The sequence below is a fragment of the Pagrus major genome, chromosome 22 (genome assembly GCF_040436345.1).
Source record: "Pagrus major chromosome 22, Pma_NU_1.0".
NCBI classification, from domain to species: domain Eukaryota; kingdom Metazoa; phylum Chordata; class Actinopteri; order Spariformes; family Sparidae; genus Pagrus; species Pagrus major.
In genome coordinates, this window is record NC_133236.1 from 12,622,736 (window position 1) to 12,636,864 (window position 14,129).

The window sequence follows — 14,129 nt, forward strand, 5'->3', positions numbered from 1 at the left end:
CGCGAGCCGCAGATGCTTCGATGCCGACAGTCCGGCAGCAGCCAATCAGGAGCCGTTCGAACCTGAGCAACGGAAAAATCCACCAATAGGAGACGAGTTGTGTAGAGCGAAGGGGTCTCCTCTCCTCAGTAGACAGGGGCGTGTCTCCTCCTGCCTCCAGAGACATATGTTGCCTTCAAAGGCTGTCGGAAATAATGCGGTTAGTACCAGTTGAGCTGATTTGACAAATTGTGGATGTTTTTAATATTTTTTATTTTTCAATTGAATCAGCAAGTTATAGGTTAATGTGAATGTAAACTATAAACCCAAGTCATCATAGATAATTTCTGTATCTACGGAGAAACTATGTATTATTGTAATAAAAATGTTGATATTGAAAGTTTAATCATAATTTTGGACAATGGTGGACTGATCTCAACATAAAGTCTATTTGTAGCTGTCTTATAGCTATCTATCATATTATACAACCATCTTCAGCAGATCAAGTTGTCCATTACACAATTATTAAGATATTCTTATTCATATATAATAATTCAGAATAGCTAGTCATGGACCCTGTGGTGACATTGACAACTATGAATACATTATTCTTTACATCATTAAGACCTCATTTAAAATCTCACTTCTTGACTCATTAGTTCTGTACATGTATACTATATTTGCATTAATATATATAGTGTAAGATCTAGTCATGTATACAGTGTATATAGCTTTTTCTTTATCCATTTTAAATATTTTATTAGAATTATTTTATTAAAATAGCTCCTTTTCTGTCTTTCTAATCTCCTTTATCAGCCCTTGTGCTGCGCTAACATCTACACGATGTATATAGCTTTTTATTCTTTTATACTTTTTATTTAATCCGTTTTTTTTTTAACCTTTTTGTTTGCCTCTTGTGCTGCTACATGTAAATTTCCTAAAGGGTGCCAATATTATCTCATAATTAGACAACAGAATTTCATAAAAAATATATCAATACATATTGTCCAGCTATACCACTGCCCAAGTTTTCTTAGAAAACAACAATGCTTTCTTTAAACTTAATCAAATAAATATGAAACTCTGTCACTTAATGGGTTAAAAAAAAAAAAAAAAAAAACGAATTTCAAGCCAGGTGGCTAAAATTAGTTGAATACACCCTCCACTAACCCTGCACAAAACAGCAGAAAACAATGAATTTCTCACTGATATTTAATCTTCCAAGATGCAAACTGATGAAAACATCAATCAGCCTACGCCCCCACATCTACTCAATTTTGCTCTGCCGCAGCATCACAGCATAAAAACTGCACTCACTGATCTCTGAGATGAAAGACAAATCCTCAAACCTCCAGTTTGGTATTATTCCTAACCCCCGAGCACTTGAATGCTGCACTGCCACTCAGAGGGGCTTACAAGCAGCACTTGAAGGCGACAATATGGGGTTTGAAGGACCACAGTATGGAGACAGTGTGCTACTCCTTGGCAGCATCGGTGGCTGGTGCTGGTGGGATTAAGGAGGTGAGAGCAGCGTGAACAACAGCTTATTACAGGTGTCAATAAGTGAATAATTTACTCTCTGCAGATGAAAATTCACAGCATTTCTGGACCAGCATTAGATCGAGGTCTGATGACTTACTGAATATTATTCATGAGTATGATACATGATAAATAATTTGTGTCTTTGTACGCAAACTATTACCTTGTAGGGAACTTGCAATAGACAATAAGCCCTTCACGATGAGACATTATAACTATTGCAGACATTTAAATCACATTTTTTTTAGACCTTGAAATAATTAATGATGGACATTTATACCCAGACTTAATCCATCATAAGGATGTTAGGGCTCACTGACACCTAGGAACACATGATTATAGCCTTTAACACCCTGGTAGCTGAGTAAAACATTATATGTATAGTACCTGTACTGTACTTATGGATCGTCTGTTTTGTGAGAAATGCAGCAACTCCAGACATTCCAGCTCCTAAAGTAAAGGATGAATTTGTGGTATAAAGTTTTTAACATATTTCAATCCATTCTATTCTTCAAGACACTGAAAACACTAGGCATTTACCTTCTTTAAACACACGTCATAACTTTAAAGACAACAGACATATACTGACATTAAGGGAGTAACAATTTTGACTTCTAAATCAATGTTTTAGTTGTGTAAAAATAGCCAGTTTTTGGTGTTGTCGGCAGGCTCCTGCTGTCCTTGACAAACTCTCACAAGTCGACAAACTGTCACTTGCAAGAGTTTGATCTGTTCTGCAGACACACTAACAACAGCCGAGGAAAATTGCTGAGTGTTATTGCGTTGCGATGTCAGCTAATTTTTGCTGACATCAACAGACAGGGGAGAAACAGTTAAAAGTGCAATATGTAAGACAGTTGATTGTTGAGTCTCATTCCTAGGTCATCAAATACTGACCTAGCCCAACCCACCAACCCAAAGTGTCAGTATTCGACAATGAGGGAAACCCAAAGCAAAAACCAGACTGTTATGGAGAATGTAATGGTTGTACATCTCATACGGTCTGAGGAGAACTTTAGATAAATTTCAGTCTCTTCCCTTGCAAATATTGGACATTAAATCGCAGGGTACATTAATATCACTAGAAGCAAAAAAAGGACACGAAAATGTCAGTATTTGACGACCTGGGAATGATCCTCAACAATCAACTGTCGCTTTTCCCACCTTTAAATAAGCTGTTAAAAAATAAATTAGAATGTTGTCTTATATCTGAGCAGTCACACCCTTAAACATAAAGGAAGATAACACAGAAGATCACAAGAAACAGTCTTTTTTATTCACGTTTCATTTCTTACATTGTTCAAGTACAAAGTTAAAATGCCTTTTTAATTAGTTCATATTCATACAAGAGTAAAATAATAATAGTGCCTTTTCATTACTACGACAAACTTAAATACAGTCATTGTAAAGACAAACTCGATTTATACTCCTAACAATATATTTTTCTTATTTTCAGATAAAATTTTAGCACCTTTTGAAACACCACTAGGTCCTCCTTTTCCTAAAAGCTCATCTTTCATTTAGTCCATGAGATGAGTGTCTGAATGCGCCACAGCATTGTATTTGTAGGTGTTTGTGTGTGTGTTTGTGTCTCTGCGTCTGAGCGTCGTCCGCTCTGTGTTAATAATAGCAGTGTTTTGTGTGTATATGTTAATAAGTGTGTCAGTGTTGAACACAACGCGTCACTCAGACTGAAAGCTGTCGATAGGCGAACAGAAACATCATCACCGTGTCACCCGTCATTTCAAAACGTCAAACCCATTCCTCTCGCTTATGTCCCACTGCACTCTCAAACAGAGACGTGTTGAAATAACACTGCTCGACAACAACCACATGACCTCCTGACCAGTGGTTTCCAATGTTTTTGGCTTTTGAGCCTTTAAAATTAAGTCAGTTGTCAAACTTATTATTTCAAGAGATTCAACTTCTTACAGATGTTTGATATTATTGTTTTCAGTCATCTGATCTTCATCTTACCAAACATCTCACAAAGATCTTTTAAGTCCAACAGAACATATTTTAAATATACTTAAAGGTCCAGTGTGTAGGATTTAGTGGCGTGGTTTCAGACTGCCCCCTTTGTCATTAAAATGTCATTAAAAACACTGAATTATATTTGCTGTGACAATTAAACATCAGTTGTAAATAGATCAAAGAATTTACAATAGACTAATAACGCTGTTAATTTTTAAGAAATTAACAATTATCTAAACTAAGATCTAATATATCACATATATGAAATCTAAAATCCATGTCATCTAGGAGCTTTATGAGTATTTCTGTCCTCCCAATCCTCCCAAATCCTACACACTGGACCTTTAAATCTCACATTTTTTGTATCTATTACATAACAACAGTGGCCTTTTTGGCTTATGATTTCTTAAAGTAAAGAAATGCTTTACTGCTGATGCCATTTGTGCAACCAAAGAGTGATTTTTGCTGGTTGTTATTTTCTCCTTTAGAGGATTTCAAGGCCACAACGAGGTCAGATTATCTAATATTCACCAAAACAAAAAAGCCGCTGAACAATTTTCCGTGACAGATTTGTTTCTTCGGCCCTTTAATCTCCTTGTGAACACTCACAGTTATGTAACAATCATTGTCACAACTTTATATATAGTATATTGTTTTATTTTAACATGCAAATGAAGGAAAGAAACCAAACATTTTAACTGAAACTTTTCCTTCTCAGATTGTTTAATTTACATGATTTTTTGAAGAGGGGAGGGGTGAAGCTGAAACATAAACAATGTGTCAATCAATTGGTTTGTCGATGACAGAAAATGCAAAAACAAATTTGATGACGGATTGCTGTAAAATTTCTGGTTCCAGCTTCTCAAACGTGAGAATCTTTTGGGTTTCAGTCTTCTGTGACAGTAAACTAAAAATATTTGAGTTTTGGACTGACTTTTGACTTAAACAGGTATTTTTCACTGTTTGCCAGTTTTTTAGACTAAACAATTAACCAAGAAAACAATCAGTTGAAGAAAATAATCGTTACTTACAACCTTAAAGTTTCTGTTGGTAAGAAAGTTAATTTTCGAGTCTCATTCCCAACTCGTCAAATACTGACGCTTTTGGATGGTGGCCAACCCGACCTACAATCCCAAAGTATTACTATCTTACCACCAGGAGCTTTACATAAAACAGTCTTAATATTTCAAGTTTAATTTTGTGTTGCAGACTTTTCTATTTTCTTGGTCTTGATGATCTTGTGGTCAGGAGGTCCTGATCAAAACTTTGGGAGCCACTGGAAAGTTTGGATTTTGCTGGTCATGACTTCACCCTGTCTCTTCCTCCTCTTTTACAACTCTGCACTTGGTGTTATGTCAACCCGCTCTTGTTTGAAAGTGTCCTTTAGCTCGTCGTCTTAACAATTTCTTCTGGCATCCTTGGGTACAATAGAACAAGTCACTATACTAACTGTAATATATGCTTTCTCTAGCCTCTCTCTCTCCTCTCTAGGCTGAGACTGAACTGAACTGAGCACCAACCTGGAACAGTACACACACACAATAACAGATTATTATTGTAATTATTATTACCATTATTATTATGATCATTACTCCCTAATCTAACATGGAATCGGAGATTACACTGACTGACTGACATGCAGCACCTGGGGGTCGGGGGAGTGGGGTGGGGGGGTTTGGGAGCACCAAACGACGCAGGGTGATGATGTCACACCCAGCAGCGCCGTGGGAGGCCTGATGGCAACAGGCGGCCGGCAAAAACACAGTGTGTATGCACATGTGTGTGTGTTGATGTTTGTAGCGAAAGGAGTTCAAAGAAGCACTGTGTTGTGTGTCTGTGTGTGTGTTTGTAACCTGCAAGAGCACTGTAAAAAAGAGCAGAGTTTAAAAAGCACCTGAAGGTTGGTTGTATAAACGGAGAGTAAACATGATGGAAAAAACTTTGAACCTGCTGGTTTATTGTTGGTTTTTTTGTTGCTGTTTGTGCACTATGTGTGTCTGTATAGACTGCATGTGTCCAGTTGTTCGCTGGTATCTGAGGAAGGTCAGAGGATCGGAAGGCTTCCTGGAAAAAGTTGGTCGTCTGAGGACCAAAAGCACCAGACTGAACGAGGTGTTTTCTCAAAAGACAGCCCTGTCTAAATAAAACATCAGTCTGTTGGGACGTTCACACAAACTGTCTGTGTGTATGATCGTTTTGGTAACATTTTTATTTGAATTTACTTGCTTAAAGTTATTATTCAAGGTCACAGCGCAGCTGAGTTGATCCCAGCATGCATTGGGCGAAAGGCAGAAGAAGCACCCAAGACAGGAGGTACAATCGGTAGTATCGTTATTTATACAGGGCGATCTGTTTCAGTCGTAGGAAGTATAAACCAGCATAGTGTCTATAGATTAAAGGTCTGGTTTCAGTGGATGTCACTGCAGTAACTTGTGGACATTTTGGATCCCTATGGAGCAAAGTAGGAGCGTTAACTGCAAGTTGTAACGGCTGGTGGACTTTTTCACCAGATGAGAAATGGCAACATTGGAGCTGACACACAAGAGAAGCTGTGTATTATCTGGAAGGGATCAGGTTTAATATCCCCCGACTGACTTTCTTTCACTTTACATGCTGCTGTGAACAAGACACTGAACTCCTCATGAGTCCACTGGTGTTTTAGTTTCATGTTTCTCAGAGGCAGTGCTGCTCTGGAGGTACAAATAATCTCACTGGAGGAATTAAAATTTGATGTTAGTGTGCAACAATATTATATCGTTATTATCATGATATGAGACTGAATATCGTCCTTGATTTTGGAAATCGTTAAATGGCGATGTGACATAAGTGTTATCTTTTCCTGGTTTTAAAGGCTGCATTACAGTAGACTGATTTTTTTTTCCCAAAACAAAACCAATAAAATAAAGGGTATGTATTTGATAATATAACATTAAGTTGCAATCTTCAACCCTTTACAGGGGGCATATTATGAAAAACTCACTTTTCAGTGCTTGTGCACAAACATTTGGATATCTACCAACTCCCCAATTGTGAAATAAAACATTCCAGTCAGGTTTTTTGTGGGACTCGTTCAGATTATGGCCTCATTTGAATAATACTGCCCCCAGTCTGAGTATTTCCAGCAATGGCTTTGAAACTACCTGTACAATGGACCACTAGTGCTAGCATTATGTCAGCTGCTCTGTTGTTAGCTGCACAGTTTTAACGAAGGACCACAGCGTTTCAGCATTTGAAAGCGTGGAACCACAGCATATGTTAACAAGACGAGGGCCGGTACAAAGCTAAGAGCTAAACATGGGAGCTGCTCTGTTGTTGGCTGCAAGAATTGACACAAAGGTCTTCATCTAATCCCATCTGAGGATGTCACGACCCAGTGGATTAACTTTATTTTTGCTGTAAATATAAAGAAAAACTCAAACTATAACAAAAATTGGAAGGTCTTAGAGGGTCACTCACTGCCTTAGCTTTAGAGACAGAGCATGATACATCCCACACAATGAAAGCTGCTCTCATGATGGGTACAAACAAACTAAGCCACACCAAAGTTACCAAGCTACATAGAAAGATGACATCATATCATCATGTCACAGTACACCTGTTGTAAAGTACACCAACATAGTGACCACTGGAGGCTTAAAATAGTGTTGCTGTTCACTGCCAGCTTAATGAAATGATTCCACTAAGGAGGCCAATTTTTGGTACAGTATATGACATCTATCTATAATTATTCAAGTGACAGACAATACAATTCCACTTTTGCATCATTACGATGAACATCACAGTCATTTGAGCAACAGTTTACAGTAATCCATGCAATACAAGAGCACTTTTACGAATGTTATTAAGTGAGTATTGCATGAGGAAATAAATCCATTCTTAAAATGCTACTAGTGTACAGTATATCACAGCATATTCACCAAAGCATTAGCTAAACTTATTGTACAATCATTGTCTAAAATATTGCAAAAGCCACCAGGAAATAATCCAAACAGTATACGTTTTTTAAAAAGCACACAAAAGGATTGTTGTCTGGAAACCTAAAAGTGGATGTAGTCCCTGACAATGTGGAGACATGCAGTGACTTTCTATATTTTCATATATATTTAGGAATTTATCATTTTTTTCAAATCCAGTGACAGCTAAAACTAGCTTAGTGGAACACAAAGGATTGTTCTACCCTAACATGAGTGTTTCCTTGTAATACAGTGTCTGTATTCTGGTTTGTTTGCCCACTAGAGGGAGCTTTAAACACTGAAGATGTAAACTGCTGCGAGGCTTTTCATTATGATCTTGTCCGCTGACTTTACTAAAAACATGCAAAAAGAGGCCTTGTCTCTTATTTCTTCTGACAAATTAGTCTTGTTTTAAAAGATTTTAAAATCAATTATATTATTAGATTATAGTTACATCGTCAAGGATTGCTTGGTTACTTTTTGATAATGTCTTTAAAATATGGCTATTTTTTTAACGGCATCCCTCATGTTGTAGAATAATGCTAATTTGATTTGACCAAATTTAAATACTAACTACGTAAAATGCATTTTATGTGCCTTGAAAATGGTTTGAGATGTTTTATTATTCGTGGAACTAAGATTTCTGTAGTTCTGTCCATTTTTTTAGTGTAATCGTTTGATTTTAAAGTAATCCAGAAGTGACAGTAACTGACAACACTTCAAAATAATCAACCCGGATACAAATAGGCACTACGCAGATGCAGAATGACGTATATAAATGAAGGAGAAATATAACCACGGACTTCTTCATTCCTAAAAATTCACTCTTTTATTTCTGTTTTTCATATTGCAGCCATCGCTGACAACTACAGTTGGGTATCGCCACTGATTTCCTGAATCGATTTGATTCCAATTTTTGGTTACACTACCAAACTAGCTTGGAGAGAGACTTAGAGGGAAAAATGTTAAAATTGGGACCCTCCTCTACCTGGTGCATCATTAAAAATGTAAATGTTTACATTAAGATTGAACTAAATGTTTTTTGAAGACTTGTGATTACAGTCTGCCTATGGAGAAATAAATGGGATATCATTCTGGTTTTAGCATGTAAATTATTAAAAATGCTGTTGTGAAAGAAGAAGAAAGAAAGAAGTAGCAAAGAAAACAAAAAAAAAAATAAGAAAAAAAATCAGAAACCTATGTTGAGTTTGAGTTTAAGAGGTTTCATTCATCAGTTCTTTACACGCCACATTTCAGCCAAAAGTCATCTTCATCAGTGGCAGATAAATAACAACCTTTTGTTGGTGTTATTTTTTCAGCCCACTGAGTTTCAACTCAACAACTAAAACCACTTGTACCTCCAAAGCAGCTTTAACAATGTGATTTAATTGTAGTCACATTAAAAATCTCTTCATGTGACTCTGTCTGAATCTTGTTGCCTTGTGTTTCCTTTTGGACGCTCCCTTTGCACACTATCGCTATATCTGACAAAGAAAATAGGTCTTAAGAATTCACCTATCTTACCTGGTGTTGCCTCCATCCGTCTGTAAGCATTTGGTTTGACTCTTTTAGGGACACAAAACTGTAGCGACTGAAACAACCAGAGACCATTCAGTCTCAGAGAGCACCAAAAACTTTAAAAGTGTTGTATTAAAGTGGCACCATTTGGACTGCCTGACCAGCACCGTGAGCGTTAACTGGTGTGTGTGTGTGTGTGTATGTGTGTGTGTGTTTGTATATTTGTGTTCATTGCACTGTAATACACCACTGTCACTATGCATGAATACAGTTAGGTGTTAGAGGGATTCGTTGGTGTGTTGATGTATTCAGAGTTGTTAAAAACAGAAAGCCCGGGTATCTTTGTCAGTTTTGCACCCCCTGGAGGTTTGGAACTCCAGCTGCTATGACACAGTAAAGCCAGAAGACACCAGTTTCAAGGTCGGACAGGAAGTTTGTGTGTGAACAAATACAGTACAGAGACCCTGCACCAGTGTGTGTGGTTGTGTGTGTGTGTGTGTATGTGTGTGTGTATGTGTGTGTGTGTGTGTGTGTGTGTGTAAATCAGCAAGGTAGCACCAGGGGACTAAGGTCAGCCAGTGGTCTACACGGGATCTAGGGAAGCAGTCCTTTACAGCGTGTGTGTGTTTATGTGTGTATGTCCGGTCATCTGTGTCATCCAACCTTCATGTACCCGCTGTATACTGTTGTAATGTGCGAATATGTGTGTGTGAGACAGAGAGAGAGAGTTGGCGGTGTGTGTGACTAGTTGCAGGCGAAGTACTCCTTGAGCGGGGCGAAGAGGTGCCTGATGACGGGGACGCTCCAGGAACGTCCAAGCAGCCTTTGCCTGGCCAGACGACTCATGTTGGACACGTCGGTGTAGTGGACAGGGAAACCAAACACCCTGGAGACACACAGGACAATTATCAGTATTTAGAATCACAATCAGAACCGGCTTTATTGACCAAATATGTGTACACAGACAGGGAATCTGACTCTGCTTCTTCATTGCACTCACACAGGAGTAGATGTAATAGCTGAACAAATAAAGGGAAAGAGTAGACAGGACTGTGATGTACAAAACAACTAGTCAATTAATCAACAGCAGACTGTGTTATACGGTTATAATTAGGGGTTGACCAGTGTGGCTTTTTCAGGGCCGATACTGATTATTAGACATCAGGGAGACTAAAAAACAATATTTTGCACCAATACTCATTGCAGTAAAAATTAAAATCTCTGCGCCAAAAATTTCGAACAAGTAATGTAATACACCTAAGTACAATTTACTCAAGTACTGTTTTCTTAAGTACAATTTTGAGGTACTTTACTTGAGTATTTCCATTTTCTGCTGCTTTATTCTTCCTCTCCACTATATTTATTTGATAAATTTAGTTACTAGTTACTCTGCAGATTCAGGTTATTCAGTGTTTATAGTCTATTTATTGTGACATGTTACCAGTCAGGTCTTGTTAAGGGCAGAACATTAGTTTAACGATAAATAGAAAATGCTGAATATCAACCCAATAATTGTCCAGCACTGATAATTGGTCTACCTGTAGTTATAATAATCGATCAATCATTTATTTTTCAAGCAAAAATGTCAAATACTTTCAAATATGAGGATTCACTGCGTTTACTCTGTCGTATCGTTGTAAATGTTTTGTAAATATTTTTGGTATTTTTAGGATGTCTTCAAAAAGCAATCTGAAGACATCATTTTGGATGCAGAATTGTGACAGGAATTCCTCACTATTTTCTGATGTCTTAAAGAGGTGTTTTATCAGTTGCTTCATAAATGAAGGGTCTGTAAAGGGACTGAGGTGGCACACACAGAGGAAGAACACACTGGAAAAAACATATACACATATATATACATATAACAAATTGTCACCTAATTAACAGACATAATTAAGTACTACAATGTCATGCAAACAAAGTAGCTGTGGTAGATTAGAAACACAAATAAACTTCACAAAACAAGCCAGAAATACTCTCATATTCATCAGTTTCATTTGTGAACATGCACACAAAGTCAAATTAGAGGGATACACACAAGAGAAGAAATACACACACACACACACACACAAACACACACCACTGTACCTTTCCATCTCGGTACACCAGAGGATGTCCTCCTTGTTGTCCATGAAGACGGGGAAATGCTCGTCTTTCCCCTGCTTCACAGAGTTGGAGCGTGTCGTTATCGTACGCAACTTCTCAAACTGGAATTAACATCCAGAACCAATCACACACACAAAAAACACACAAACACAGACAGACACACACACACAAATCCTTATTTAATCCTACAGCTAGCCTCCTTTTGTACAGCAGCTTTCTATGATACAATTGCAGTAAGACTAGAGTCATCGTTTAAAGGGTTGACTGACTTTTTCTCTTGTTTGTAGAGCAAAAGTTTAACAGTAGATGCAGGAAAATGCAGTGAAAATGGATGTTAAAGACAGTATATTTCTGCAGAATTAGAAGGAAATGCCTCTGTTATAGTGTAAATCTATACTCAAAGGAGAATTACATAGTTTAGACTTCCTATTTTTCAATTGACATACATTAACCAGACATTAACGTTTAGGTGCTGCATGCTCATCCATTCATTATTTGACACCACTGACAGTGATCATTGGCCATTTTCCAAACTTCAAAAAGTCAGTTTTTTTATCCATCACATACTGTAGAAAGTAACATTAAATTCTTTCCACATTTGTCTTTACTTTCCAAACTTGTGTCCAACCCTCACCACTAATCATGAAGTTAGATACCACATGATAATAAGCACAGACATACACAAACATACACGCACTCACAGGGGGGGATACCTTGGCTGTACGTCCGTGCTCAAGGCACTCTTGTAGGTCAAGTTTGTCATTCGTCATGGGAGTTAAAGGTCTGTAATAAATAAAAGGTGGTAAAAAAGTTAGAATAATGACGTAAACGAGAGTGAGCTGATTGTTACTATGGTGTTTGTGTGTTTGTTTCACCTGGACATGCCTGGCAGGTTTCCCCAGAAATAACGAGCGCGGTGGGCAGCAGAGACCTCCTTGGCATCGATCATCACTGGGTTACACTGAAGAGGAACAGCAGGGTCACTTCCTGTTTCACTTAATATGAACATCTATCTGAAAAAGAGACTCATACTGTACCGTAGGTCTGTGTAAATCATACTTTATCTTACTGATGTAAAACCCTGCAAGTTTGTCAAGATGTTTTTAGTCAGTCAGCACAAGCGAACAACATCTAACCTGATAATTAACTGAATCAAAGTGTAAAATACATCGGGGCTGTACTGATTGTCATTTCATTTAACATTCGAAGCTTCCATTGTAGGTCATCAAATGTTATGACATCAACCAAAAATACTCAAACACAATCCTGAATTTGAATTAGGTTACTCATTTCTTTTGGTTTGTAACAACTGAAGTAATTTATTAAAATAGCGTTGAAGCAGAAATAGATTAGTTATTGTGGTAAAATGTTATTTATGGTGCTGTTGAATTTCTGCTTGGCCAACCTGTTAATACAGGTGTGTGTCTCCCTTTGTGTGTGGCAAGCAGAGCATCAGCAAAGCTATTTGACTGCGGTGAAAAAGTTTACTTTGAAAGGCTAAACACCAATAAATATGGATCAAAGTTGATTACATTAGCTTAATGTTGTACATTTTGGATCTTTATTCAATCAATTTTTAATTCTGGGTTTTACTACTCAGTGTAGTTGGAAATGTTTGAATCACATGAGTCAGGAACAATCCTACGCAGCCAGCCACCAATCTAATCCTACAAACAGTATTGTTAATTCTGCAACTAACAAAAGACCTGCACAGCATTCAAATGTTGATTTAGCATTTGAATGTCAACGTTTAAATGCAGCTTAAATGCGGCCGAACAGCCCTAAAATACATTATACTCAAGTGCTCTTGTTATCTGTTTCGTTTGCTGTCTGTACTAATTAGGTTGCTGTAGAGAGCATCTCAAGTATGTAAAGCAATCAATCTACTGTATAGTCAAAATGTATTATAAAGTGGGAGGTTAATCTTTCCTGACACAACATTAAATCTTCTCCTGCTTCAGTCCTCCCTCACTGGGTAAATGTATGTAAATTAATGGAATCTGTATTCATGTCTATGTGTTTTGGAACTAAATTTAGCCGGTGTGTTCATGATACCTCTAGAAAGCGGGAGATGTCCCGTTTGTCGCTGACTCCCATAGCGACCACATTCTCAAACAGCCAGAAGAACGGCCGATCGTCGCCCGGCTTCGGTCGAGCCTCGTGCAGCAGGCGGTAAAACTCGAAAAACAACCGGCCGGTTCCCTCTGCGGGAGGAGAGATGAGACAATCGTCAGTGACTCTCAGCATTTTTGATCTTTAACATTAAAAGGAATGTATTTCAAATTGTACTTGTTCCCTTCTGGTTATTTATTTTGTTTTAATTCATTCAGTCATTTTATAGCTTTTTACCGTAAAGGCCTTTTCTTGCAGGGTTGACTATGGAGAGGTCGTTGCAGGGACTTCCTCCTATCACCAGGTCAAATGGCCCCCACTCTTCGATCTAACAGTCACAACACAGTGAGAGTTAACTTAAGCACCAGGAGGACGAGTTAAAGAGCAGTTTAGTGAAGAAATAAGAAACAAATACAATTATTTTGCAAAGAGGAATGGTACTTACATGTTTGTGTGTTACGTTGCGAACATCGCCCACGTACATGATGCGGCCGTGGTGTCGAACCATACCGACAGTGATGGAGTCTTCACACACCTCTGAGGCCACGTACTTGTCGACCTGGATGCCCAAATCCTTCAGCACCAACAGACCTGAGTGCATGAACACATTATTATTTGTCATTAGAGCTGTGTTGTAGTGGTGGCCTAAATGTCTGTGTAAACCTTCACGCCAATCCATCAAATAAGTGTTGAGAACAAAATACTGGATCAACTGTGTACCTGTGGCAATGCCGTCAAACAGGGAGAGAACTCTGATAGGTTTCCTCTTCTCTGCTGCCACTGGAGTATACAACTTGGCTGGCTCCTAAAAGATAGTTAAAAGAAGAAGAGACATTGATGAGAACATGAGAGAGCGCAGATGGAACAGCAGCACATAAGCCACCAGCTTCATTTACAACGATGAGCTGGTGTTTCTGGTGATTCTGGCTTAAAAGCATCAATAATTGA

General features: G+C 38.0%; 1 protein-coding gene across 3 annotated transcripts in view; it reads right to left on the reverse strand.

Moving 5' to 3' along the window:
* Positions 1–9,381: 9,381 nt before the first annotated feature.
* Positions 9,382–14,129, reverse strand: part of LOC141017658 (DNA (cytosine-5)-methyltransferase 3A-like) — a 63,027-nt gene continuing 58,279 nt past the window's right edge. The window contains exons 16-23 of one of the 3 annotated variants that reach the window (XM_073492380.1): positions 13,902–13,986; positions 13,627–13,772; positions 13,419–13,509; positions 13,125–13,273; positions 11,945–12,030; positions 11,783–11,852; positions 11,052–11,170; positions 9,382–9,849 (exon numbers count right to left, since the gene is read on the reverse strand). In XM_073492380.1, the coding sequence (XP_073348481.1) occupies positions 9,708–9,849; positions 11,052–11,170; positions 11,783–11,852; positions 11,945–12,030; positions 13,125–13,273; positions 13,419–13,509; positions 13,627–13,772; positions 13,902–13,986 (888 nt within the window). In that variant the 3' untranslated portion in view covers positions 9,382–9,707. The remainder of the gene's footprint in view (positions 9,850–11,051; positions 11,171–11,782; positions 11,853–11,944; positions 12,031–13,124; positions 13,274–13,418; positions 13,510–13,626; positions 13,773–13,901; positions 13,987–14,129) is intronic. The other 2 variants (XM_073492382.1, XM_073492381.1) reach the window with 2 other exon arrangements.